This window comes from Myotis myotis, unplaced genomic scaffold, assembly GCF_014108235.1.
Source record: "Myotis myotis isolate mMyoMyo1 unplaced genomic scaffold, mMyoMyo1.p scaffold_m19_p_11, whole genome shotgun sequence".
Classification (NCBI taxonomy): domain Eukaryota; kingdom Metazoa; phylum Chordata; class Mammalia; order Chiroptera; family Vespertilionidae; genus Myotis; species Myotis myotis.
This window is the reverse complement of record NW_023416315.1, coordinates 73,230,282-73,257,383: the sequence shown is the minus strand read 5'-3', so window position 1 is coordinate 73,257,383 and position 27,102 is coordinate 73,230,282. Positions and strand designations below refer to the sequence as shown.

The following is a 27,102-nucleotide window of genomic DNA, read 5'->3' as shown; positions in this document are numbered from 1 at the left end:
TCAGCTAGCCTTCACTTGGCTATTCAGGATGATTGTTCTTTACTATAATTATAATTCCACTTTGGTCCTGGAAGGAAGTGTGTGTAGCTCTCACCTACTCTGCTGCATCTTGAAATCCTGCCTTATCCTTTTAATAAAGAATTCTTGAAAATAGATGCCTAACTCATTTTCTCTGTTCTCATTCATTCCATAACTCATTTATTCTGTTCCACATTCCCAAGAGAGTACCCTCACAGTAATCACCAATAACCTCCTCATTGCCATATATAGCTGATACTTTTGTTTGTATCCCACTTCAACCCTCTCAAATTTGATACTAACCTGTGCTCTTCCCTTATTGAAATTTCTTCATAACTTTCTGAAATGCCACTCAAACTTTTTACTTTTAGGATATAAAGGTTAGGTTCTGGGTTCAGTCTGAATCCCTCCTTTCTACAAACTGAACATACCCATGGGGGCTCTCACTTACCTCTATGACTTCAAATACACTGTTGGACCAGTGGTTCACAGATTGCTATCTCTGACTCCTCATTACTCTGGACCACCATGCCAATGTTATTAACTACCTTATAGACATTGCCACTTGAATGACCAACAGATACTTCAGAGTTATTAACTGACTTATCATTTTTACTTTAAAACTTTTCTTTGCCTGTTTTCCTTCCCATTTATGACACCCAGCTTACACATCTTTTAGCCATCCTTGTCTCCTCAGTCTCACCTGCAACCAAAATCTGTGTTCAATCATTATCACATAAATTTTATCTCTTTGCTCTCTTTCCAGTCTTGTCCTTCCTTTCTGTCGTACCCATACCTCCAAAGTCATTGTTCGGGATCATTATTTTATGTATTCATTTCATTGTTCATCATTTAACAAGTGCCATATGATGACACTACACTAGGGGCTGAAAACTGAGCTTACTGTGTAGTGGGAGACTCAGATAAGTAAATTACAATACAACATGATGTGTCTAGATAAAGGGAAGGCAGATTTGATGTATGAAGCATTTCTAATCTCTTACTAGAGGGCAAGAGAGGCATCAGAGAAGGCATCCTAAAAGAAGTGTCCCATGAGATATGAGGCATGAAGGACAATAAGAGTTAAGCACATGAAGGTGAGAACAAGAGTTCCATAAAGAGGTGGCCACATGTGCTGAGACTCAGTGGGAGAGCACACGGCTTGCTTCAACAACTAGAAGAAGGGCAGGAAGTGCCCGTTTCGATTTCTAGGGGGGTGATGGCAAGAGGCAAGGCTGGAGGGTTAGGCAGAAGCCAAATTATGCCTGGCTTTTAAGCTGTGCTAAGGAGCTGAATTGTTTTTAAACAGAGAAGTCATGATTATGTCACTTTCTGATTATGTCACAATCTAATTAGGTTGTTATTTTAGAAAGATATCTCTGGTACATCAGGGAGCAGATGATCAGGGGCCAGAATGGCGAGGGAAGACTGGCAGGAGGCTGTTGTAGAGATCCAGGCAGAAGTGGCACTGCCCTGAACTATAGGTGGCAGTGGGGATGGAAGCAGATATATTTAAAACACCTGTAGGAGAGAGTCAAGGATGATGGCCTGGAAATGTGGGAAATGTTAGACACCAAGAAGGATACAGAGTAGGAGAGCAAGTTTCATGGGAGCCGATGAAGGTGCCAGAAGGAATCTGACTGCTTCTTAGTCTGTGTCTCATTCACCCTCTGCTCCCCAGCCTGTTAGCTACGTTACAATGTGTAGTCCTTCTCTCTTCATTCTCTCCACTCCTTTATTTGGTGGTCTCATCCAGGTTCAATGTTTTTCATACCATTGGTATGCAGACAATTTCCTAATTTAAGTCTCTAGCCTAGATGTGTCTCCTTAACTCTAAGACTCAAATATCCAACTGCATACTCAGCAGCTCCACTTGGATTCTTAAAAATTATCTCAAACATGAACTAAACTACTGATAGTTTCACATCCATGCCAGACTTGCTCCATACACCAGCGTCTCCATGTCAATAACTGGCAAAGCCATTCTCCCTATTTAAAAAGCCAAAATCCTTGGAATATTTGTGACTCCTTTTTGTCTCACACACCTCATATCCAAATCCATGTCTTCAAAATATAACCAGAATTCAGCCACCTCTCCTCATTCACCCCTTCCTTCTTGCCCAGGCCATCACTCACCTGGACTACTACAGCAGCCTCCCGACTGACCTCACTTCTTCACCTTTGCCTTATGCCAACTCCCTGCCACACTTGTTCAAGGTGATTCCATTCAATCATAATTGCTCCCCTGCTCAACACCCTGAAGTGGCTCCCCACTTTACTCCAATAAAAAATCCAGGCCTCACAGTGGCCTACAGGCCCTGCATGCTCTGTTTTTGTCCTCTGATGTCATCTTCCAGTTACCAAAGTCCAAGTTTACTGGCCCCTTTGCTATATCTGATTATACACCGAGCATGCTCTCAGTTTGGTCCTTCTTGTCTCTACTCAGAAGTCTCTTTTCACTTCTGAGATGGCTAAGTCCTGTCCTTCCACCCTCTCCTTATAAGACACCTTTCCAGTTTTTCAAATCCACAAACCTCCCCTACATTCTTCCCTCTGACTGTGCCTGATCCCCCAGCCCTGCTCTTTATTTTTGCTTGTAGCACTCATCAACTTCTATTATACTACGCTAGAGGCCCGGTGCACAAAATTTGGGCATGGTTAGGGTCCCTAGGCCTGGCCAGCAATCAGGGACAATCGGGGACTTCTGGCTGAGGCCAGGGCCTTCCTTCATTCCACACCACCCCCTTGTGGTCAGCACACATCATAGTGAGCCATTGAACTCCCGAGGGAACACTTTGCATATTAGCCTTTTATATATACATAGATGATTGACTTAATTGTTGTATGTATAATTTATTGCTTGGATGCACCTGCTAGAAAGTAAGTTCTACAAGAGCAAGAATGTTTGTTTTGTTTATTGATATACCCCCAAACATCTCACACATAGTAGGGCCTAAATAAATGCATGTCAAACTTGGTCTTAAATAGCTATTGGACACACAAAACTGATGCATGAGAGATGGATTTCTGGACTCTGCGGGTAATGAGATCTTCACTCTGTTCTTAATCTTTATCCTTGATTGTCTGCGCAGATGTAATGACCTTCTGTCATGTCTTCTGTCCTCTAGCTCTAATCCATTCTCCACACAGTCACAAAATTGTATAATATATAGACATAAGTATGCCGATTTCCATCTCCTGCTTAAAACCTCCCAGCAACTCACCGCTACAGATAAGGTGCAGACCTCTCAACAGGACATATACAGCTTGCTGTGATGTGGCCCCAGCCCAACCTTCCAGCTTCATCCACCCTCACAGCCCAGCCCACACTGTTTCTGTCCTAGTTACAACTTCCTGAACAGCCTGCACATTCTCCCGGAGGTGCTCTGCCCAGAGTGTCTGGTCCCCTGCCTCAGCTGTAGCTGAGCAACCTCACCTTATCTTGCAAGTCCCCACACAAGGACTATCTCCACTCTGAAACACTCCCTGGCCCTGCCTCTGTCTACCGAAGTTAGCACCTCTTCCCTCTCTGCTCCTCCAGGCATGTGTACCCACCTTTACAGTACCACCTGGAGTGCAGTGAGGCATGAGGTAACAACTATATGGCAACACCTATAGTTGAAAAGTGCTGTGTGTTTTTTTTCCAATCACTTGCTCTCTCTTGTTCTGGTACATTAGGGAACAGATGTACCAGCTTCCTCTCCAACTTGTCTCCCCCCCCCTCTCTCAAACACATATACCCTTTACACACACACACACATACACACACACACAGCTGTCTAAGTTATTTTTTTTCCCTTGAACTGATCAGTGATATAAATGCAATCCTGAGCACAGTTGTTTTTAAGGTGTCCTAACCTTTTGGTTTATTGATTTTTCAAGGATCCAGAGTGTTTACTGAGTTTTAAAAATTGGATTCTGTACTTATGTACTTATTTTTCTACTTTTCTGTTTTTACAAGGATACTTTGCTTGGCATTCTCTGTTCATTTAAATATTTAAAATCTTTGTAGAAAGTTTTGTTTGGTTCTTTATTCTCTGGTTACTATTGATCAAACATATTTATATGTTTTTAATTTTTCTCCAAACACTGTTGGAATTGCATTATGTTCACCTGAGGAATCCACATCTATAAAAAAAAAATAGGACTAGGTTTGGCTATTCTTTCCATTCCAGTATTTTCGTGATTTCTAAGAGTGTGTGTTTTTTCTATTTTGCTTTAAAAAGGAAATGTTGTATACTGACAAAATGCACCTTGAAAAAGGTTCTTAGTTCATTCCATTGCCAGAGAGTCTACTTGCAAACTTTGTTTTCAAAGAAAAGTTCTCAGGTTATGTGAGCCAAGTAAAATCCAGACATTCCCTAGGAACTAAGTGAAAGTAGTGTTACAGGGGAACACCTGCCTCGCGCGACCACTCTGTATTTCAGGGTCAGGGCCTGGCCTGTGGCACCTTCATGTCTCTCCCCTTTATCTTTCCCTGGAAGTTGATTTTCTTTTACATGATAACAACTGCGACAAGAATGGGGGTCTACTCGCCATTAGCATTTCTCTGCAGCCATTTGATTTCTGCTTTAGATAATACCATGAGAGGCTGATCAGTTATACAAACCCAATCCTGAACACAGTTTCCCCATTTGGAATTTACCACGCCTTGTGCTGAAGACATTTTCAAACACAGAGGGAGGGAAATGTCTGATTCATTCATGAGTAATGTACCAGCTTCCTCTCCAACTTGTCTCCCTTTACTGGTTCACATTCGGACAGTTCCAGTCAGGTTTAACCTATTCAAACCCTGTACTTGAATGCAACTGGAAAAGATTGCTAGGCTTATTTTAACTTATATACTTAGAAAGATGTTTCTCAGATGTGATTTGTGGATTCATGTTATTCAGTATTCCTGGACTAATTGACAAATAGGACAAAATAAGCCAAGTATGCATTTTTTGCACAATCTGAACTATAAAATTACATCTATCCATTAGGCTGAAAAATATGTTTAAATAGCTTTATAGTATTTCAAGCATGTTAGCACTGTCTTAATATTGAAAATTTACTCTTCACATTTTTAAGGGCAGTGAAATATTCTTGTCTGACCTAAAAATTATTAATAAGACAAAAGCCTGTCCATCAATCAGGACTCTGACAGTTCAATATATTTTCTGAATAGGACTTTTTACAATATGCACACTGATCAAACCAATGTCCATTTATTCTTCTTTCCCAGAACTTGAATACTTTCAGCCATTCTTAAAGATATCTTAAAGATATTTACTAACAGATTATGATAGATAAGCTTGAGAATATAATGGAATTCTATTGTTTTTTATCTTTACTCTTACCACATCAGAGTTGGACAATGATCTCAATCATATGTTACAACTAGAAAATGCATATTTGGCTTTTTTGTCCTATAATTCAGACATTTTCAACTATTAAAGTGTTTGTTGGACAAAGGGATGCAATATTACATACACATCTAAATAAAAAGCACTATTTAGGTCTCGTTCAAAGAAACAAACATTTATGTGCTCATCAAGAATCAGAGTTTATAGGAACCCTTAAAAGCATTAATTATAAGACATAAAAATTATTTTTTAATTATTTTTAACATGTTTTCTCCAATAGCCACCTACATATGAATTTCAATATGCTTGTTTATTATAAATAAAGTATGCAAATCAATCTAGGAATATTATTGTTTCAGAAATTTCATGGTTAGTGATAAGCTGCCATATACCATACAACTTTTCTCCACAAGCACACAATCTTTTTCTTGATTTTTAGTTTTAATAAAGAGAAAAGAAAAGAATCGTTACTCCCTTTCAAAATCACCTATTAGGAACAGGTTACCCTGGTAATCACTTTGAAAACAGCATGAATTTGATATGCAGCATCAAAACAAAAACAAGTGTATGTAGTTTTGCAACATGCATGTGCTACAAAAATCTTAAAAATACTATTCTGCCCCCAACAGATAAATAGGTTAGGCGGAAATCTTTTCAATTGAAGTTCTGTTAGTGAAAGGGGTGATTGTTCCTTTATTTTTCTACATTTGCTTACAAATTGGATTATCACATAAAATACATTCATGGGACATACTTATTTAAGAAGAGTTATTTGTTATTTATCTGAAATTTAAACTTAACTGGGCATCTTATATCTTTATTTGCTAAACCTCAGTGGGGATATGGGTTTACTCTTCTCTGAAGAGGCAAAGTAATTGGTTACTTATTTGTTCTAAGTCTAGAAAGCCATTACCATGGCTCTTTCCTTGGAGGACAATTTAAAAAGGACTTCAAGAACTTGAAATGGGTTTCAGGAAAACCACAAGATAGCCAAAGGGTGGGAAAATAAGGACTAACAATATTTAATCTGTAGATGAGAGGACTAAGGTGATGAAACAATCACCAAGTATTTTGAGTGGGCTCACCCAGTGGACTGTGCCAGTGCCTCATTTTTTACGAGGGTAGGCAAACACTGGCTAAAACACAACTTAGAATAATAAGTATAGTAGCTACATTTATTGAATGCCAGTGTATGTAACATAATTGAATGTCAATGCCTCTCATAATTTATCTCTTATCTTCATGACCAGCCCACAAAATGTGTACCACTATCCCTGTTTTAAATGAAGAAGTTGATAGAGTTAGAAGTTATGTAAATGGTAGAGCCCAATTCACATCGCATCAAAGCATGTCTGACACCAAAGCCCATACATTCTCTCCTACACCCCACCTCTTCTCCAGAAGGTTTTATGGGCTATGGGGAAGAATAGTGTGAAGCAAACTAGTCTGTACATATTAGAAATAAGATTGACTCATGGGTATTTTGGACCATTTAAATGTAGTCATGTAGTTGGATGGGCTGAAAAGTTCTGAAGATTTCTTCATCCCTCCAACTTACTGTTAGAAATTATTTTCAAGATAATGTCAAAAGATATTTTTGACATGGTCTATTTTTTTTTTGTCTTTCTAAAGTCAGTTTAGGCTTTTTTTATGGTAATACCTCATAGATGTTTTAACATTTGCTTTCTCAACATACCGGTAGAACCATTCACTTTTCAATTTAGGTTACACATTTCAATTTTAAGTATTTACCTTGCTATCTTCAAATCCACGAACGATACATTTTTTTTGAGGGGTGAATCTTTCAGTATCTAGACAAGGACATGGTATTCAAGGGATTCTCACAATATCTGATTAATATTGGGCGAAATAATATGGCTTCATAAGTAGTGAGTATTTATAAATACAGTATTTTAACTTACATCAGTAATATCCTATTGAAATCTTCTTTCCTTCACATTGGTATTTTTGTGGGGTATTTTTATTGTGTTTTACTTGTTTTTATTGTTGAAAGTATTACAGATATACCTTTTTTTCCCCATTGACCCCTTCCACTCCACACCTGCTCCTCCCAAGCTTTCACCACAGTATTTCACCACTGTGTCCATGAGCTATGGATATCTATGTATATACTAGTAAAAGGCTAATATGCTAAGTGTCCATCCAGGTAATGATGTCACATAGCAACGCCCAGCTTCCTCTTTCTAGTGATTAGTCTCCTTGCAGTTTCTTCAGCCCAAGAACACGACTTGCTTTATAGCCAGGTGCAAACATTTTACAGTTTAACCAAATGCCTGTGAAGTGTTTTCCCGTGCCTCATCTTATTTGATCCTCACAGAAGTCCTGGAGTAGGTAGATAGGAGACTCGATAGAATCCTATTTTCTTTCATTAGCCGGAAAATGGAGATTTAGAAAGCTTAGAAACTTGATCCGACTGAAAAGAAGTAAGAAATGGTGGACCTTGAAAATGACTTCAGGTTTTCTCATTGCACAAAATATAGTCAAACACTGCTGTAGTTAAATATTTTACCCTTTGTTCTCCCTGCATGATCTACAATAATAATCTGCTTTGTGTTGATATTTACTGCTGTGCTACTGACAATTACCTGAAAGAGAAGTTGGGGTGCTTCACTGGGCTGGAAACAGTTTAGCTAAATCAGAAAGCAGGTCTAATTAAGCAAGTTTATTCTATATCTATAAAAGGCTAAGTTGACTCACACATGCACGATACATATAAAGCTCTCGCAGGCACCAATCGCACGCATGTATTTTGATCTGTCATTGTTGATCGTGAATTTGGTTGATACTTCTATTATAGAGAAAGGGAAAATAGCCATATTAAAATATTTCTTCTAATTAATTTCCTTTCAATGTGCACGAATTCGTGCACCGGGCCACTAGTATACATATAAGTTCCCCTGTTAATCACTCTCCATCCACCCACCCACCCCACTCCCTTCCTTCTGAGATTCATCAGTCTCAGTCTGTTCCATGCTTCTGTGCCTCAGGATCTATTTTGTTCATTACTTTATTTTATTCATTAGATTCTACATATGAGTTAGGTCATGATACTTACCTTTCTGTGACTGACTTACTTCATTTAGCATAATAATCTCCAGGTCACTCCATGGTGTCTAAAATAGTAAGAGATCCTTCTTTTTTACAGCTGCATAGTGTTCCATGGTTCCATAGTGTTCCAATATATACCACAGCTTTTTTTCCGTCATCTACTGATGGGCACTGGGCTGATTCCAAATCTTAGCTATTGTAAATTGCGCTGCTATGAACATAGGGGTGCATATATTCTTTATGATTGGTGTTTCAGATTTCTTAGGGTATATTCCTAGAAGTTGGATCAAGGGTCAAATGGGAGTTCTATATTTAATTTTTTGAGGAAACTCCATACTGTTTTCTATAATAGCTGCACCAACAATGTATTAGGGTTCGCTTTCCTGTACAACTTCACCATCACTTGTTATTTGTTGATTTGTTGATTGTAGCCATTGTGACAGGTGTGAGGTGATACCTCATTGTTGTTTTAATTCACATCTCTCTGCTGATTATTGACTTTGATCATTTTTTTCATATGTCTCTTGGCCTTCTGTATGTCCTCTTTGGAGAAGTGTCTATTTAGGTCCTTTGCCAATTTTTTAATTGGTTTGACTTCCTTTTGTTAAGTTCTATGAGTTCCTTATGTGTTTTGAAAATTAACTGCTTATCAGATGTATCATTGGCAAATATGTTCACCCATACAGCGGGCTCCTTTTTCATTTTGTTGATGGTTTCTCTGTCTGTGCAAAGCTTTTTCTTTTATGTAGTCCCATTTGTTTATTTTCTCCTTAGTTTCCTTTACCTTCAGAGATGTATCGGTAAATAAATTGCTATAAGAGATAGGTGTGAGATTTTGCTGTCAAATATTAATTGAGCGTAATGGCTTGGGTCAATTTCTGGGTTCTCAGTTCTGTTCTTTTGATCTATATGCCTGTTGTTGTACCAGCACCAGGCTGTTTTGAGTGCAGTGGCTTTGTTGTATGACTTGATATCTGGTATTGTGATTCCTCCAACTCTGCTCTTTTGTCTCAAGATTGCTGTGGCTATTTGGGGTCTTTTTTTGGTCCCATATAAATTTTTGGATTGTTTGTTGTAGATCTGTGAAATATACTATTGGTATTTTAAGGATTGCATTAAATATATAGATTGCTTTGGGTAGTATGGACATTTTAATGATATTGATTCTACTAGTCCAAAATAAGTATGTTCTTCCATTTGTTTATATCTTCCTCTATATCTTTTTTCAATGTCCTGTAGTTTTCCAGGTACAGGTCTTTTACCTCCTTAGTTAAGTATCTTATTTTCGTTTTGTTGCAATGGTAAATGGGATTGTTTTTTTAGTTTCTCTTTCTGAGACTTCATTATTTCTGTATATAAATGCCATTGATTTCTAGGTATTAATTTTGTATGCTGCTACATTGCCAAATTTATTTATCAAATCTAGTAGTTTTTTGGTGGAGTCTTTAGGGTTTTCTATGTACAATATCATGTCATCTACAAATAATGAGAGTTTTTCTTTCTCCTTTCCAATTTGGATGCCTTCTTCTTCTTGTCTGATTGCTGTAGCTAGGACTTCAATTACTATGCTGAATAAGAGTGGTGAAAGTGGATATCTCTGTCTTTTTCCTGTTTTTAGGGAAAATGGTTTTGGTTTTTACCCATTGAGTATGGTGTTTACTGTAGGTGTGTCATATATGGCCTTTATTATGTTGAGGTATGATCTCTCTATTCCCACTTTGCTGCGAGTTTTTATCAAAAATGGGTGTTGGATTTTATAGAATGCTTTTTCTGCATCAATTGATATGATCATGTGACTTTTATCTTTCAATTTTTTTATGTGATGCATGAAGTCTATTGATTTATAAAGATTGTACCATTGCATTCCTGGAATAAATCCCTTTTGGTCATGGTGTATGATCTTTATAATATGTTGCTAGATCCGATTAGCTAATATTTTGTTGAGGATTTTCACATCTATGTTCATAGGGATATTGGTCTGTAATTCTCTTTCTTTATAGTGTCTTTATCTGGAATTATGGTAATCTAACCTCATAAAAAGAGCTTGAAAGTGTCCCTTTCTCTTGGATATTTTGGGAAAGTTTGAGGGGTATAGGTATTTAGTTCTTAGAATGTTTGGTAAAACTCCTCTGTGAAGCTGTCCAGACCAGGGCTTTTATTTGCTGGGAATTTATTATTATTATTATTATTATTATTATTGCTTCAATTTCATCAGTAGTTATAGGCCTATTCAAGTTTTCTTATTCTTCCTGATTATGTTTTAGAAGATTGTATTTTTCTAGGAATATGTCCTTTTTGTCCAGGTTGTCCAGCTTATTGGAATATAGTTGTTCAGACTTTTTTACCATCCTTTGTATTTCAGTGGGATCAGTTTTTACTTTACCTTCTTCATTTCTGATTTTGTTTATTTGAGTCCTCTCTCTTTGTTTCTTGATGAATCTGGCTAATAGTTCATCAATCTTATTTACTTATCAAAGAACCAGCTCTTGGATACACTGATCTTTTGTATTGTTTTGGTTTTTTTAGTTTCTATGTAATTTATTTCTGCTCTGATCTTTATTATTTTCTTCCTTCTGCTTGCTATGAGCTTTTCCTGTTGTTCTCTCTCTAATTCATTGATTTGTATGGTTAGATAATTTATTAGAACTTTATTCTCATTTTTTGAAGTAGGCCTGTAATGCTATGAACTTCCCTCTCAGAACTGCTTTCGCTCTCTCCCATAGACTTTGGGTTGTTGTGGGTTCATTTTCTTTTGTTTCCAGGAAGTTTTTTATTTCTTCCTTGATTTCTTTGGTAACCCATTCATTATTTCAGAACATGCTATTTAGCCTCCATGTGTTTAAATATTTTTTTATTGTAGTTGATTTCTAATTTCATGCCATTGTGATCTAAGAATATGTTTGGTATGATTTTAATCTTCTTGAACTAGTAGAGACTTAGTTTGTGTCCTAATGTATGATCTATCTTTGAGAATGATCTATATGCACTTGAGAAGAATGTATATTCTATAGCTTTATGGTGAAATGTTCTGTAAATGTCAATTAATTTAATCTGATCTAGTGTGTCATTTAGGATCTCTGTTTCCTTATTGACTTTTTTGTCTAGAAAATCTATCCAGTGATGTCAGTGGGTGTTAAAGTCCCCTACTATGATTTTATTGCTGCCCATCTCTCCCTTAAAATGCTCTAGAAGTTATATATATATATTTGGATGCTCCTTTATTGGGTGCATATATGTTTAGCAGAGTTATATACTCTTGTTGTATCAATTCCTTTGATACTATGAAATGGCCTTCATTGTCTCTTGTTATGGCCTTGACTTTGATGTCTGTTTTGTCAAATATGAGTATTGCTACCCCAGCTATTTTTTCATTTCCATTTGCTGGGAAAATTTCCATCCCTTCACTTTCATTCTGTGTTATTCTTTTTTTCTGAAGTGGGTCTCTTGTAGACAGCATATACATGGGTCCTGTTTTCTTATCCATTCAGCTATCCTATGTCTTTTGATTGGAACATATAAGCCATTTACATTTAAGGTTATTATTGATAGGTACTTATTTGTTGCCATTCTTATTTTTTATGCTTATGTTCTCTTTCTCTCTATTTTTTTTCTTATAGCAGTCCCTTTAGCATTTCATGTAGTGCTGGTTTGGTGGCAATAAACTTTTTTAGCCATTTTTTGTCTACAAAGCTCTTTATTTCACCTTCTAGTTTGAATGACAGCCTTATTGGATAAAGTAGTCTTGGGTTCAGTTCCTTGGTTTTCATTACCTTGTATACTTCATGCCACTCCCTTCTGGCCTGAAGTGTTTCTATTGAGAAATCAGCTGACAGTCTAATGGGAGGTCCCTTATAGATAACTGTCTTTCTTTTGCAGACTTTAAGATTCTTTCTTTGTCCTTAATGTTTGCCATTTTAATTATGATGTGCCTAGGTGTGAGTCTTTTGGGGTTCATCTTGATTGGAACTCTCCATGCTTCTTGAACTTGAGCAACTTTTTCCTTTACCAGGTTAGGGAAATTTTCTGCCATTATTTTTTCAAACAGGTTCTCTATTCCTTGCTTCTATTCTTCTCCTTCTGGTACCCCTATGTTGCAAATGTTACATTTCATGTTGTCTCAAATCTCCCTTAGACTCTCCTCCTGCTTTTAACTATTTTTTCAAATTGCTGCTCTGACTGGGTGTGTTTTTTCTACCTTGTCTTTTAATTCATTGATTTGATCAGCTTCTTCTAGCCTACCATTGAATCCTTTCAGGGTGCTCTTAATTTCAGCTATGTCATTCTTCATTTTCTCTTGATTCTTATTCATGTTTTCTTAGTTCTCCTTTGCTCTTTATAATTCTCATTAAGTTGCTTGTCACTCTTACTATGTTGTTTGAGCATCCTTATTACTTTGAACTCTTTATCTGACAAATTGCTTGCCTCCACTTAATTTAATTCCTTTTCTGGCAATTCCTTCTTTTCTTTCATTGGGGGTTGTTTCTTTGTCTCCCCATTTGTGCCAGCCCTTTGTAATTGTTTCTGTGTATTGATCAAAGTGCTATGCCGTCCAGACTTTGCTGGTGGTCTTATGTAGTAGATGTTTCATGGGGCCCAGCTGTCCAGTCTGCTAGATATCCTGAGCTAGGAATGCCCCTCTCTTGAGTAATTTGAGTTCTGTTCTAACTGGGTCTTGAATGTTGTTTTCCCATTTGTGGATGGAATCTCCCCTCAGGCCGACTGACTATAAGGCTCAATGCTGACCACATTGTGTGAGCTGTTGTGAAGGTACTGACAGAACAGTACAAAATACACCACCACAGACACGAAAGAAAAGAAATCAAACAAAAACATACACAAAACCCCTACTACAACAACAACAAAAGCAACACCAGAGAATTAGAAAAGTGAAAAAAGAGCAAGAATGATAGAGGAAAAAAAATACAAGGAGAAAACAAAAGAAGAAAGAAAAAAGGGGAGGAATATGAAGGGGGAGAATCAAAAGAAAGAAAATAAGAGTAAAGAATAGGGGGAGGAAAATAGATTAAAATAAAAGAGGAAGAAAAAATTAAGAGGAAAAATAGAGGACAAAATAGATACACCCAAAATAAGAAAAGGAAAAAAGATGAGAAAGCAGAAGAAAAAGAAGAAAAATGATTGAGTAGGAAAGGGGAAGAGAAAAATTGGATCTATGATTGAAACAATAGAGACCAAAAAAAACCCACACCAAATCAATAAAACAGGTAGATAAAGAAGATATGTTAAAAAGCAAAAAGAAAGGGAAGAGAAAACTAGGAGAAAAAAAGTGAAGTCAGGTTCACCTCAGCTGAGTTTAATGCCTCTGCGGAGCCTCCTTTGGATCCTGCTTTTCTGATGACTGTGGCTGGCTGTTCTGGCTGCCAATTCTGGGCTTCCTGGGAGGTACTTAGGTGCTAATCGCTGTCAGAGATTGTCCTTCTTCGGTTCTCAGCAAGCTGCTTGAAGCTCCAAGCAATCCACAATTTGTGTCTGTCTCCACAGGACTTGGCTGCATGTGAGATGGGACAGCTGCCCTCTATAGCAGGTTTGTTAGTAGCATGGGCCCAGGACTGGGTCAGTAAGCTTCCCTAGGTTCACTGGGCTCCGCCTCTGCCCGCTTCACTTGCCAGGCAGCTGTCAATCTTAATCACTCAAAAGTCTGTTTCTGAAAGGGCTTTAGGCAGAACCAGGGTCTCCCAGCCTGTTCAGATGGCAGGGAATGTGGTGGGTGTGTCTCCCTGTCCCAGAGCTACTCCTCTGTGAGTGGTCCAAAGTCTTACTCTGCCCTCAGCTGGACGGAGATCCTTGTATGCAGTCCAGTGGGATCGGCTGGAAACCTGGAGTTTCTATCAGCTCTCCCCTGTGGGGAAAGCATTAGTCAGGTTCCTGGGACAGTGGGGTGGACGGAACCTCCCCCAATCCAGTCACTGAAGCTCCCTGACCGTTCAAACCCATAGGCTTGGCCTCTGGTTTTGTTTCCTCTGAAAAGGTCAAGATGCAGGGTGTGGCAGGCAGGGCTCATGGGCGTGGGGTGGGCTCTATTACCTAGGGCAGGGGTGGGCAAGCTTTTTGTGAGTGCATGCCAAAACCAGCAAAATCTCTGACTCAAAATTCTTCTGCGTGCCAACCCTAATTTTTTGAGAACATGTTACGCCTACTTGTTGTCTCTTAAGGTGTATGTATGTGAAGAGTCTTGAAGAAATAATAAAATTCATTCGAGCGACAAAAACACAGTATATGATGATGAAAAATACATTTATTTTTTAATGTATACATGTACACTGATAGTGTGACAAAAAACTTTATGACTCCGTTTGATATAATCAGTGGGACTTTTGCTGCTGCATCACTGATGACAGAGATTTTACATCAGGTTATATTTCGTAACCTTCAGAGATATGCACAAGCTACTACTTTCATCCATCAGGCTACTCCTATTACGAGATTTAACAGAATTCATCAGTGAGAACAAAGATTCACAAGCGTATATGGATGAAACCAAAACACTGGTGGGATCTAGGAATGCAGGAAGAGTTAAGGCAGAGGCATAGAAATTGCTCTTCCCCTCTCTCGTCAATCCATGTCTATGGTCTTTAAGATAACTTGTTATGTAAAATTGTTTATTTATCTAAGATGCACCTACACTGAATTTATCTGAAAAATAAAAAAGTCGATATTAAGAAAAAAATTGTAAATGGAAAATTATAAGAGAGGGTTTCACGTGCCAGCAAAAGTTACTGTGTGCCATGTTTGGCACGCGTGCCAGGGGTTGCCCACCCCTGACCTAGGGCTTTTTTTCTTTTCTCTTTTCTTGTGCTATGGCTACTGGAGCAACTAGCTCCTCCCAGGAAAAAATGGCCTTTTCAGTTTGGGGACCTACAACCAAATGCAGGACTGCTGGCTGCTGCTTTTCCACCTCTCCCCGCAATGCTTCCCACCCCAGCCTCTCCTTAGGCACCTCGAATCCACACCTCTGTCCCTGTACCAAACCCTCAGGTGCGTAGCTGCAGATAAAACTTCTGTGCTCTGGGTTTAAAAACAACAATAACAAAAAACAGAAACTGAGGCCTTTTCTCTGATCAGCTCTGGTCTACCTACTCCAGGCTCCGAGGCAGCCAGCAGCCTGCCGCCTTTCAGGGCTGGATGTTACGTGGGCTGCGGTCTCGGCTCTGGTGCTCTGGAGCCCAGCCTGTGCTCTGGGCCTCTGTCCTCTGAGGGAACAGACCCCCCAAGAGCTGAGAGATCCCTCTTCACTCTCCCCTACCACCCCAGGGAGCTGGGTTAACACCTCTCTCGACCTCACCCTTCCTACCGGTCTCCGGGGGTTTTCTGTCCTTCCTTGATATAGCCTCCTCCTCAGCTGGACCTCAGTTGGTAATTCCGGGTGTATGTGCCCCACTTTAGCTTTATTTCCAGTCTGGTCCTGGGAGGAGGTGAAAGAAAAATCTTCCTATTTGGCTGCCATTTTCTTGACTCTACACCTTCGTTATTTGGGGGGGCAGGGGAGGGGGGAGGCATTACTTTTTTTTAAATATGTTTTTATTGATTTCAGAGAGGAATGGAGAGGGAGAGATAGAAACATCAATGATGAGAGATAATCATTGATCGCTGCCTCCTCCATGCCCCACACCGGGGCTCAAGCCCGCAACCCATGCATGTGCCCTGATCGGGAATCGAACCATGACCTCCTGGTTCATGAGTCAATGCTCAACCACTGGGCCACACTGGCCAGGCAAGGGGGGGTCTACTTTTTAAAGTGAATGGTCTATATATATATATATATGCCTAAGCGACCGGCTGACCAGCCAGCTGTCTGGTAACTATGACATGCAATGACCACCAGGGGGCAGACGCTCAATGCACAGGCATGGAAACATGAAACAGACTGATGAATCTCAGAAGGAAGGGGGGAGCAGGGAGGGCAGAAAGAGATTAACCAAAGATCTTATATGCATATTAGAGGTTCAGTGCACGGATTTGTGCACTGGTGGGGTCCCTCGGCCTAGCCTGTGGGGATCGGGCCAAAAGTGGCTCTTTGACATCCCCCGAGGGGTCCCGGATGGCAAGAGGGTGCAGGGCAGGTAGAGGGACCCCACCAGGGCACAAATCTGTGCACTAGGCCTCTAGTATATATAGAAAGAGAGGGCTAAGAAATTGCCTTAGGCCCTGACCAGTTTGCTCAGTGGATAGAGTGTCGGCCTGTGGACTGAAGGGTCCCAGGTTTGATTCCAGTCAAGGGCATGTACCTTGGTTGCGGGCACATCCCCAGTAGGAGGTGTGCAGGTGGCACCTGATTGATGTTTCTCTCTCATCGATGTTTCTAACTCTCTAACCCTCCCCGTTCCTCTCTGTAAAAAATCAATAAAATATTTTAAAAAAGAAAAAGAAAAAGAAATTGCCTTAGGATTTAACTCTGGCTAGTCATCCTGCAGATTTAGCCATGACTTAGCCAGATTTAGCCATAGCCATAGTTTTTATGACTATGATTTCCTTAATATGAGGCCTCAGTAGGTTTCATAATCATAAAACCCTTTTATACTTTTAAAGGCAGGATTGAAGTGTTTTCAAAATTTTATGTCTTGATTTCACTTTGATACGTTATTTCTATCTTGAGATTATGTTAAGTAAATATTGTAGAAGAATTTGAAGTTATACAGCAGAAAAACTATTATACCACCTCAGAAATTTTAACTAATAGATATGTTTCCAAATGCAAAGTGAAATATTTACAGTAATCTTTTAAAGTAAATAAGGAAACCATTTTTTTCTAATTACTTGAATACTTTACATAAAGTTGCTTATGCACTTTTGTTTGAATTCACAAATTTATAGTATCTTTGAGTGGACATTGTTTAGTCAGAACTTTTTTAGGAGCATAGAATAAAAGAATCATGATGAAACTGCTGATGAAAAAAGAAAAATAAAGAAAAGAGGAAAGAAAAATTTTACTGTTTTCTGTTAGCTTAAGGCATGGTGGATACAGATGCTCAAGCAATAACATCACAAGACTTTCTCCATATCTAGGATCTCCTGCTTCTTGGGTCAGTGTCATGCTGAGGCGGGCTCTTTCCACACGGTGGCAAAGATGGTTATAAGACCTTCCAAGTTAACATCATCTTTATTGTGTGTGACCTTTGAAGGAGAGAGGTCCTCTCACAGTATCTGTACTGAATCTCAAAAAAGATTCTGATTGGCTTTGCTTTGGTCATGTGAACAGCTCACCCCTGTTCAAGCTGTGGGTCAAAAGAGCAGAGTTCATTGAAAGGCCAGCCTGGTTTGCAAGCTCATCTTGTGGTGAGGGTTGTAGGCCCCAGTAGATTGTCAAGGGAGAGTTTTCAAAAGAATTGCCAGTAGTAGAAACAGTGGCAGCTAGGCAGGTAAAAACAAATGTTTACTAAAATATGCCTTTTGAATAAAAATATTTTCCAAGAAATTTAATTTCCAAATAATTTAAAACAACTTAAATAAGCATGATACTTTAAAAAAAAATTAGAAATACATTCAGAACTAAATTACATTTTGGATAATATTCTGTTTTCTTTGGATCTCAGTTTTATCATCTGAAAACATGGGAATAATGCTTACCTTCAAAGAGATCATGCAGATTAGAAGAAATGATGTAATTGATAATGTTTTATAAACTATAAGATACCATCTGTGTTTTTATGAAATATGATTTATAAGAAAATCAATTCATAAAGAAAGCAAAATTACCTATATCAGACTTTGGAAAGTCTCTCTCTTACAAAATATAGTATTCATTATACTTGTTGTGGTTTTTCCTAAGGAATCAATACTTGAATACAATACACGTTTATGCTTTGTGGCAAGATTTTGTTGATAATGATGGGAACAACGATGATGACAATAGTAGTGAAGATAGGCTCAGATAGCTACTCAATAAATTCTTAGAAAATTAAATGTACTGCTAGATTTCTAAGGAGTGAAAACGCAAAAGTAAGCTGGTTTGATGAGAAAACCAGAAGCAGATAGATGTCAGACAGAGTTGAGTTGCTGGTCTTAAGTTTAGGCTGAGCTGAAATACTCTTCAATACCAGTAGATTAATGCCCACGGTGCCATTGAGATGATCACTCCTCAGAAACATTTTGCCAGTAAAATTATCTTAACTACCGACTGAAAGAAAATAAAGAAATGATTTATGTATGATTCAGTTTCATCTGCTATGTATGTGCACAACATTTTGAGAGAATAAATTAGTCTGTTTGAATCATCTTTACACTTCCTTTTAGTAAAGAACTCATAGTTGGTTAAATGGCCAGCACTATTTCAGACAGAAAGGGAAAAAAAAACACACACAGTAAAAAGAGACTGCTTTCAATTCTACATTGAAAGCCTTATCCAGGCACATCACAGGAATAAATATATCAAGATAAAAATGTATGAAAAGTGAAAGTATTTCTGGAATCACTACCAATATAAATACTAAAATTGCTCACACAGCTTGATCTGGCAGATTATAGAAATGGAGAAAAGAAAGCAATATATGACAACTAAAATGGCAGTGGTATAAAATGTAACTGTAGAAAACCATCTCAGAGTTGCAAAGTATTAGAGTTGGAAAATACTTTGGAGTTCATAAGTTCAACCCAGGAGTATGCTTGTAAATATTTAATAACTGTCCCTCCAGGGGAGGGAAAAAAAAAGCCCGGATTTGTAGTGCTGGCCTATTTCTATGGTGTAAATACTCTCCCCATTCCCAATTTCAAGCTGCTAAACTGAGGTTACCGAATGTGGGTTGGGAAGAGATGCACACAATAGGCTGTCATGGGCCAGTGCCCAAGGGCTCCAGTAGGACTGGTTAAACACTATCATTTTACAAATAAGAAAGCAACTAAGGCCAAAAGAATTGTTTCATACAAGTATTTTGCTGCACTGCCACTGCTGAAACTCAGGTTCTTCCTCATGCTGCCCCTCAGTACTGTGAATGCACTACGAGGAAAGGACCACGATTGATTGATTGATTGATTGATTGATTGATTGATTGGTAAAGCCCACAGGCCTCCCCTAGCCTCCTTAAGCATTCCCCTTTGGGGCCCCATTGACCTTTTGACATTGAGTTTAAACTGTGGTCTGTTTGCTTCCTCCGCTAGTCTGAGATTTCACTGACACTTTTTTTTTTCATTTTTGTGACTTTAGTACTCTGTACAATATCTAGAACACAGTATATGCTCCAAAGGTGTTTATTGAAGGTATGAACAAACCAAAATAACAGAAAACATTTATTGGCCTACTGTGTGTCAAGCACTGGTCTTACTCATGTAATCCTCAGAGTAATCATCACAACAAGTGAAGTATGTACTGTAATCACATGCATATTTTAAATGAAAAAATAGAGGCTCATAGAAGTTAGTTGCCCAAGGTCATACCAGCACAGTGAATGGGTTCAAACCCTGCAGTCTGTCTCCAGAGCCTGTGCACTTGCCTATTCAGCTGTCACTCAGTTAACTGTCAGTGTCACTGGGGTTTACTAAGTTGAAATAATAAAGGAAATGGGGTAATTAAGTAATCAAGTTTTCTCATTGTCTGAAGATTAAACAGAAACCTGTATTCTAATTAAAAATTATGTTGTGAACACTGGTCCTGAGTCTCCTTTTATTTGGCTTTAATGAAAAAAGGTTAACCTTTTCTTTGATTTCTCAATCTAAAAAGTGGCATCCCCATTTGCTAGCAAGAGAATCTAAAGAAGGTTTAGGAGACTGGGTTACTAACTCCAGGGGTGTTCTGCAAGGCTTTCGCTTTAAATAGAAAAAATATCCTCCTTCCCTACTGGTCTTCTTATGGTTTGTTGTCAAGTGAGATAACAAAAAGCCCATTACTGCCCTGGCTGATGTGGCTCAGTGCTTGGAGCATTGTTCCGTACACTGAAAGGTTGCAGGTTCGATTCCTACTCAGGGCACATACCTAGGTTGGGGGTTCGATCCCCAGGTCAGGGTATTATAGGAAGGTAACCAATTGATTTTTTTGCCTTTTCCTCTCTCTCTCTCTCTCTCTCTCTCTCTCTCTCTCTCTCTCTCTTCCTCTCCCCCCCCACCTCCTTTCCTCTCTCACTCTCTCTCATTTCCTCTTCCTTCTGCTATCTCTAAAGATCAAAATCAATAAGCATTCCCTCTGGTGAGGATTTTTTTTAAAAGCCCATTACTACTTTTGTACATTTTCTTGGATTCTAGTTCATTGAGGTTTAGTACCATGAGTGACTTATGTACCAACTTAAGATATGAATCTTATTTTTTTAATGTAATTTAATATAACACCTCAGATTTTTATCTATATATATAAAAGGCTAATATGCTAAGTGTCCGACCATCCAACCAGTTGCTATGACGCACACTGACCACCAGGGGGAAGACACTCAATGCGGGAGCTGCCGTGACGCACACTGGCCATTTACAGAGAAACAGCACCACGGACCTGGTGCCGACAAAGCAATATTCGGCTTCCCCCAAGTGGGACAGAGGGCCCGCCACCACCCTGAAGCAATAGCCCACCAAATCACAGCCAATGCTGCTGAGAACCCATGGCACAAAATGTGGCCTACAGCCTGGCCCAGCCTGGAAACGGTGGCTGTGGGCGCTGGGTAATGTCATCTTGTAGCAACGCCTGGCTTCCTCTCCCTAGTGACTAGCCTCCTTGGAGTGTCTTCAGCCCAGGAACACCACTTGCTTGACAGCCAGGTGCAAACATTTCACACTGTAACCAAATGTCTGTGAAGTGTTTTCCCATGCCTCATCTCATTTGATCCTCACAGAAGTCCTGGAGTAAGTAGATAGGAGACTCAGTGGAATCCTATTTTCTTTTCATTAGCTTCCCTCTGAGATTCATCAGTCTGTTCCATGTTTCCATGCCTGTGTGTTGAGCATCTGTCTTCTGGTGGTCATTGTGCATCATAGCTACTTGATAGTCGGCCAGTCAGACTGTCACTTAGGCTTTTAGTATAGATAGATAATGATGTGAAGGTATCAAACCCTGGCATTTAAGAGATGGATGAACTGCCTGAAAGCACACAGCTAGAGAGGGTAAGGCCAGAACCAGAGCTCTGATTGTCTAACTTCGGCTTAGCGAGGGAAGCCACTTCAGTGTTAGTGAAGCATTTAAGAGTCTGGACAGATTCCTATCAGCCAGACATGGGATTGAATCTGATTCTAACTGTGTGACTTTTGGCAAGTTTGCTCATCTAGAAGAGGAGAATAATAATACTTCCTACTTCACATGGTGTTTATAAAGAATAATTCAGAGGGTTTAGGCAGAATGCCTGGCATATGATAAGCACTCAACATGTTATTTTTATTATATGATTTCTCTTCCACTTTTTTACCCTGAGGAAGCTTTTTTTTGCCCTTTGGGCCAACTAGTTTTCTAGCCTTCAAAGCCTATATACCTAATTAAGTGCTTTCATTTGGACCCTGAAATCATTGTGTCCTTGACCTTCTGCCTTAGGTTTCTTCCATATCTTCCATAAACACGAAGAGGAAGTCATAATACATTGTATTTTATCTCAAAGGAGCACTCAGAACTACTAAGCAATATTTTCTCTCATTTCTTGCTGATCTCAGTTTGCATGCCCTACTGTAGCTCTTCTAAACCTCCTCCTCCTCCACCCTGAAGTCCCTAAGCCCTCGCTGTATTCATCACTTTCAGCGGATGGTCATATACTGTAATTTATTTGTTAAAGTTTGAGATCATGTGCCCTGAACTCCTTTAGTGTCCCTAAACTTCATCTGATTTCCGATCCTCTCCTCTGTCTCAGATAGAGTGACTTGTCTTACGTCCCAGGGCTCTTGAAAATGCCTCTTTTTGTTTCTGTGGAATGTTGCTCCAACAATTTTTCTCTCCCTCGTTTGCCCTCTGATTTCCCCACCTCTCTAGGCTCAACTACTCTCAGTTCTCCTGACCAGGCCATGTGCTCCCCGCTGCCTCTATATCTTTGCACAAACTGCTCTCCCCCCAGAAATTTCCATTCTCCAGGCTCCTTCAAGCTTCAGCTCTAGCATTACTTCCAGGTTGGCTGCCCTTCCTACACATCCCCATAACCATCTATAAACCCATGCCTCCACCAAGTGACCATGAGCTTCCTATGGAGAGGCCCCGTGTCTGAATTCCCAGCGCTACTACACTGCTTAACCCTTACTAGACACCAATACATGTTAGTGGAAGAAAGGGAGATCGACAAATAAGCATATATCTTTTCTACAATTTAAGAATAAACTCCTCTTTACCCTGGGTTGCCTTCCTCTTGTTATTCCTTTAACAAACATTCTACTTCCTCACCACACATTCCCTTGCAATTTAGTGTCCAAAACCATCATTGAATCTACTGAAAAACTACTCGTGAAGGTCACCAAAGAGCTTACGTGTGGACCACATCCTCCTTGAGCCTCTCACCTGGCCTGGTTTCTGTGACTATGAAATACAGGTTTGCTTGATGCCTCACTAAACTTACCTTTATTAACTCCTTCACTGTTTTTCCCAAGATTTGGTTCATTTGTCTTCTCTTCTTTCACCTTGTCTCTCCATGAACATACTCTTGGGTTTAACCGTCATGTTTATGCAGATAACATGCAAAATTTATTTGTAGTCAAACTAGCATCCCAGTTAGTCCAGCAAGGCCGAGTGCTGAATATTCATTTTTTCTAGTGCAGAGATGGCACTCACGCTTCCATTTGCCACTGTTTCACCCAAGAGGGATATTGTCTCAACCAAGACCAATTGCACCCATTTCCTGGAAAGGGCAGGCTTCTCAGAATCCTTTCCTTATTTAACTCCTCCATTGTTTGACACAAATGCTCTGTCTGCTTGGAATTTTCATTCTTTACTTACTAGTATTCTGGACACCTACTTCCTGACGAGCAATTTAAAACATACTAGTCATCCCTATATTAGAATATTTTCACACATTTCTCAAAATCATATCAAACTCAACATGTTTAGAGCCAATTTATTATATTCCTCTGTCTTCAACCCAACCTCCTCCTTCTGACTGCACTGGTTTCGTAACTTATTTCCCTTTTTCCAAGATGACCACTAATCATCTTTGCCTTCTCCTTTGTACTCCACCAATTTAGGTGTCAGTTGTATTTATTCAAGTATGTCTCTCATTCATCCCTTTCTATTATTTGGTGCCACCATCTTGGCTGGCCCTTGTTACCTGGTTATGGGCTGTTAGAATAGTATGTCATCTGGTCTTCCTGTTGCCAGCTTCTCCCTGTTCAGTCCTCCTAGAGCAGCGGTTCTCAACCCTTTGGCGGTTGAACGATCCTTTCACAGGGGTCGCCTAAGACCATCCTGCATATCAGATATTTACATTACGATTCATAACAGTAGCAACATTACAGTTATGAAGTAGCAACGAAAATAATTTTATGGTTGGGTCACAACATGAGGAACTGTATTTAAAGGGCCAGAAGGTTGAGAACCACTGTCCTAGAGTAAAACCTGGGTTATATGGCTCTGCAGCCCAAAAGCCTTCAAGACTTGCTATTATGTCTTAAATAAAACCCCAATTCCTATAAAATTTAGTAGAGTATAATTATCTTTGATTTTTTTAGTCCAAAATATTTGGATTTTAGTTCTGGCTACTATATTTACCTTTTCTGTGACTTTGAACTTATCGCTTAATTTTTATTCAGCGTGTATTATTTAACATCTACTGTGTTCTAGACTCTGTGCCAGGTACTTGGGATATAGTGATGAGCCAAACGGACCTTGTCCTTTTTCTTCTGAACCTTACAACACTCAGACTTGTCTGTATTTCTCATAATCGTAGGAACCTAAGTACAGGCCATGCCTCTCTCTCTTGATGCTTTTAGCATTTGGTTTGTGCTATGCAGGGTATTATAATGCCATGTATCATAGTTATTTGCATATGTGTGTTATCTCTCAACCACGTAGTAGGTTCACTGAAGAGTAGGGGCCATCTCCCATTTCCCATAGTACAAGCATGAATTCTGTTGATTTTTGTAGACCCAGGGTTAGACTTCGGAATCGTTATAATATCTGGTATGTTTTAGATGCTCCCATTGTCTGTCAGATTTATGCGTTAAAAGGGGGAAATAAATAAGGGCTATTTAGTTTCTATTCATTCTAATGCCTATCCTTCCAGCCTATGACCCGTCTATAATTATTGTAAGTAGAATTTGCAATGTTTATAACTTGTGTACATAAAAATTTTAAAAACTGAATCACAAATCCACTCTGCTTCCTAGTAGAAAATATTATTCATATGCATAAAACAGAATGTTAAAATAATGTTCTTTTTACTAAATAGCTTTTGAGTTGGCAATAAACAATATGCTGTTTTTCCCTGTGAAATAATTCTAGGACTTTAGTCCTGAAGGTTAATTTTATTTTATATATTTTCAGCTTACTGTTTTTAAGTTCCCATGATCTTACATTAACTTAAGCATTTGTCTATCCAAAACAATAGGTCAACTATAGCTGAATTAGAACCATACCTTTCATCTGCACACAAAATCCTATTATAAACAGCATGTGACCATTTGCTTCTAGAATTTATGATTGTTTTGTTCCAAAAGGAAGCTAAATTTAGCCTAGTAATTCTACATGCTCCCAAGGAAACAATGCCTGCTGTGATTTCTAGAATAAATGAATCTGAACCACAATTCCTTTACTTGACTGAAAATTTTGAATATCAACCTAGTCATCAACCACCGATATTAAACCACATTAAACAAATAGCAAAGGGGTAAGAACGAAATTTCTTATGTTTCTGACTTCATTGCTGAATGAGTCTAACTTGGTCGCACTATCATTCTTAATACAGAACATTGCTTGCATCTCATAATGGTGCTCTAAAATTACTCATTCTGGCTTGAGTTCTAAAATTAAACTATGTGGAGTCATGTCCAATGGCACAATGCATCTTTATGCGAAACCAGCTAGAGTTTTTGTTTTCACCCGATGTAAAATTTTCAGTAAGGAAGCTTTGTTTCTAATAGCTTAACTGGTATAGTTCTTTCCATATCTTCTTTGTTTCTAGTGACAACTAAATTGCTCTCTCCTTGTATGTGTTTTGACAGATAAACTCACCATGAAGGCCCCTACTGTGCTTACCCCCGGCATCCTTGTGCTTCTCATTACCTTGGTGCGGAAGAGTGACGGGGAGTGCAAGGAGGCGCTAGTAAAGTCTGAGATGAATGTGAACATGAAGTATCAGCTTCCCAACTTCACTGCGGAAACGCCCATCCAGAATGTGGTTTTACACAAGCATCACATTTACCTCGGTGCCATTAACTACATGTATGTTTTAAATGACAAAGACCTGCAGAAGGTTGCTGAGTACAAGACGGGGCCCATGCTGGAACACCCGGATTGTTTCCCATGTCAGGATTGCAGCCACCGAGCCAATGTCTCTGGTGGCGTTTGGAAAGATAACATCAACATGGCTCTGCTCGTTGACACGTACTATGACGATCAGCTCATTAGCTGTGGCAGCGTTCGCAGGGGGACCTGCCAGCGGCACGTGCTTCCTGCCTACAACACTGCTGACATACAGTCCGAGGTACATTGCATGTACTCCCCACAGACAGATGAAGAGTCCAGCCAGTGTCCTGACTGTGTGGTGAGTGCCCTGGGAACCAAGGTCCTGATTTCTGAAAAGCGCCGGTTCGTCAACTTCTTCGTGGGCAATACCATAAATTCTTCCTACCCTCCAGACTATTCTTTGCATTCGATATCGGTGAGAAGGTTAAAGGAAACTCAAGATGGTTTTAAGTTTCTGACAGACCAGTCCTATATTGATGTTCTACCTGAATTCCGAGATTCTTACCCCATCAAGTATGTCCACGCCTTTGAAAGCAACCATTTTATTTACTTTTTGACAGTCCAACGGGAAACCCTCAGTGCTCAGTCTTGTCACACAAGAATAATCAGGTTCTGTTCGGTAGACTCTGGGTTGCATTCCTACATGGAAATGCCTCTGGAGTGTATTCTCACGGAAAAGAGGAGAAAGCGATCCCCAAGGGAGGAAGTGTTTAATATTCTTCAAGCTGCATATGTCAGTAAGCCTGGGGCCCATCTCGCTAGGCAGATAGGCGCCAACCTGAATGATGACATTCTCTATGGAGTGTTTGCACAAAGCAAGCCAGATTCTGCTGAACCAATGAATCGCTCTGCCGTCTGTGCATTCCCTATCAAGTATGTCAATGAATTCTTCAACAGGATCGTCAACAAAAACAATGTGAGATGTCTTCAGCATTTTTATGGACCCAACCATGAACACTGCTTCAATAGGGTAAGTCACACAGATTCCCCACTTAGAAATGACGAGGTATAAAGCAGAATAGGTATCAGCCTAGAAAAGAACACCAATGGCTTTTTGGTGCTTGGTAAATGGTCTTAATCCAAAATATTTGTATATTCTTTCCAAGAAAATTTAGAAATTAAATCTTCATTTAAAAGTAAAATCACAGTTTGAGAAAAACTCAATGTGGTATTTAAAAGAAAAAATAATATATTTTTACAATTTGGGTTTGCATATTTGCCAATGCTTCAGATTATTAAATTTATTTCTCATATAAGCTTGAGTAGTTCTGGTCAGATTTACACAAAGTTTAACGCAACAGCAATTTCTATAAAACACAATTATTAAGATCTCAGTAGAGTCTTTACAACGTTTAAAAAGGCTTTTAACTTATG

The 27,102-nt window shown here is 39.1% G+C and overlaps 1 protein-coding gene across 9 annotated transcripts in view; it reads left to right on the top strand.

Moving 5' to 3' along the window:
* The window catches only part of MET (MET proto-oncogene, receptor tyrosine kinase), a 144,321-nt gene that overhangs the window by 17,760 nt on the left and 99,459 nt on the right, over nt 1-27,102 (top strand). For 8 of the 9 annotated variants that reach the window (XM_036328904.1, XM_036328902.1, XM_036328900.1 and 5 more), the window contains exon 2: nt 25,485-26,698. In XM_036328904.1, coding sequence (XP_036184797.1) covers nt 25,496-26,698 — 1,203 coding nt within the window. In that variant the 5' untranslated portion in view covers nt 25,485-25,495. Of the gene's footprint in view, nt 1-25,130; nt 25,151-25,484; nt 26,699-27,102 lie in introns of those variants that run through there. The other variant, XM_036328899.1, reaches the window with a different exon arrangement.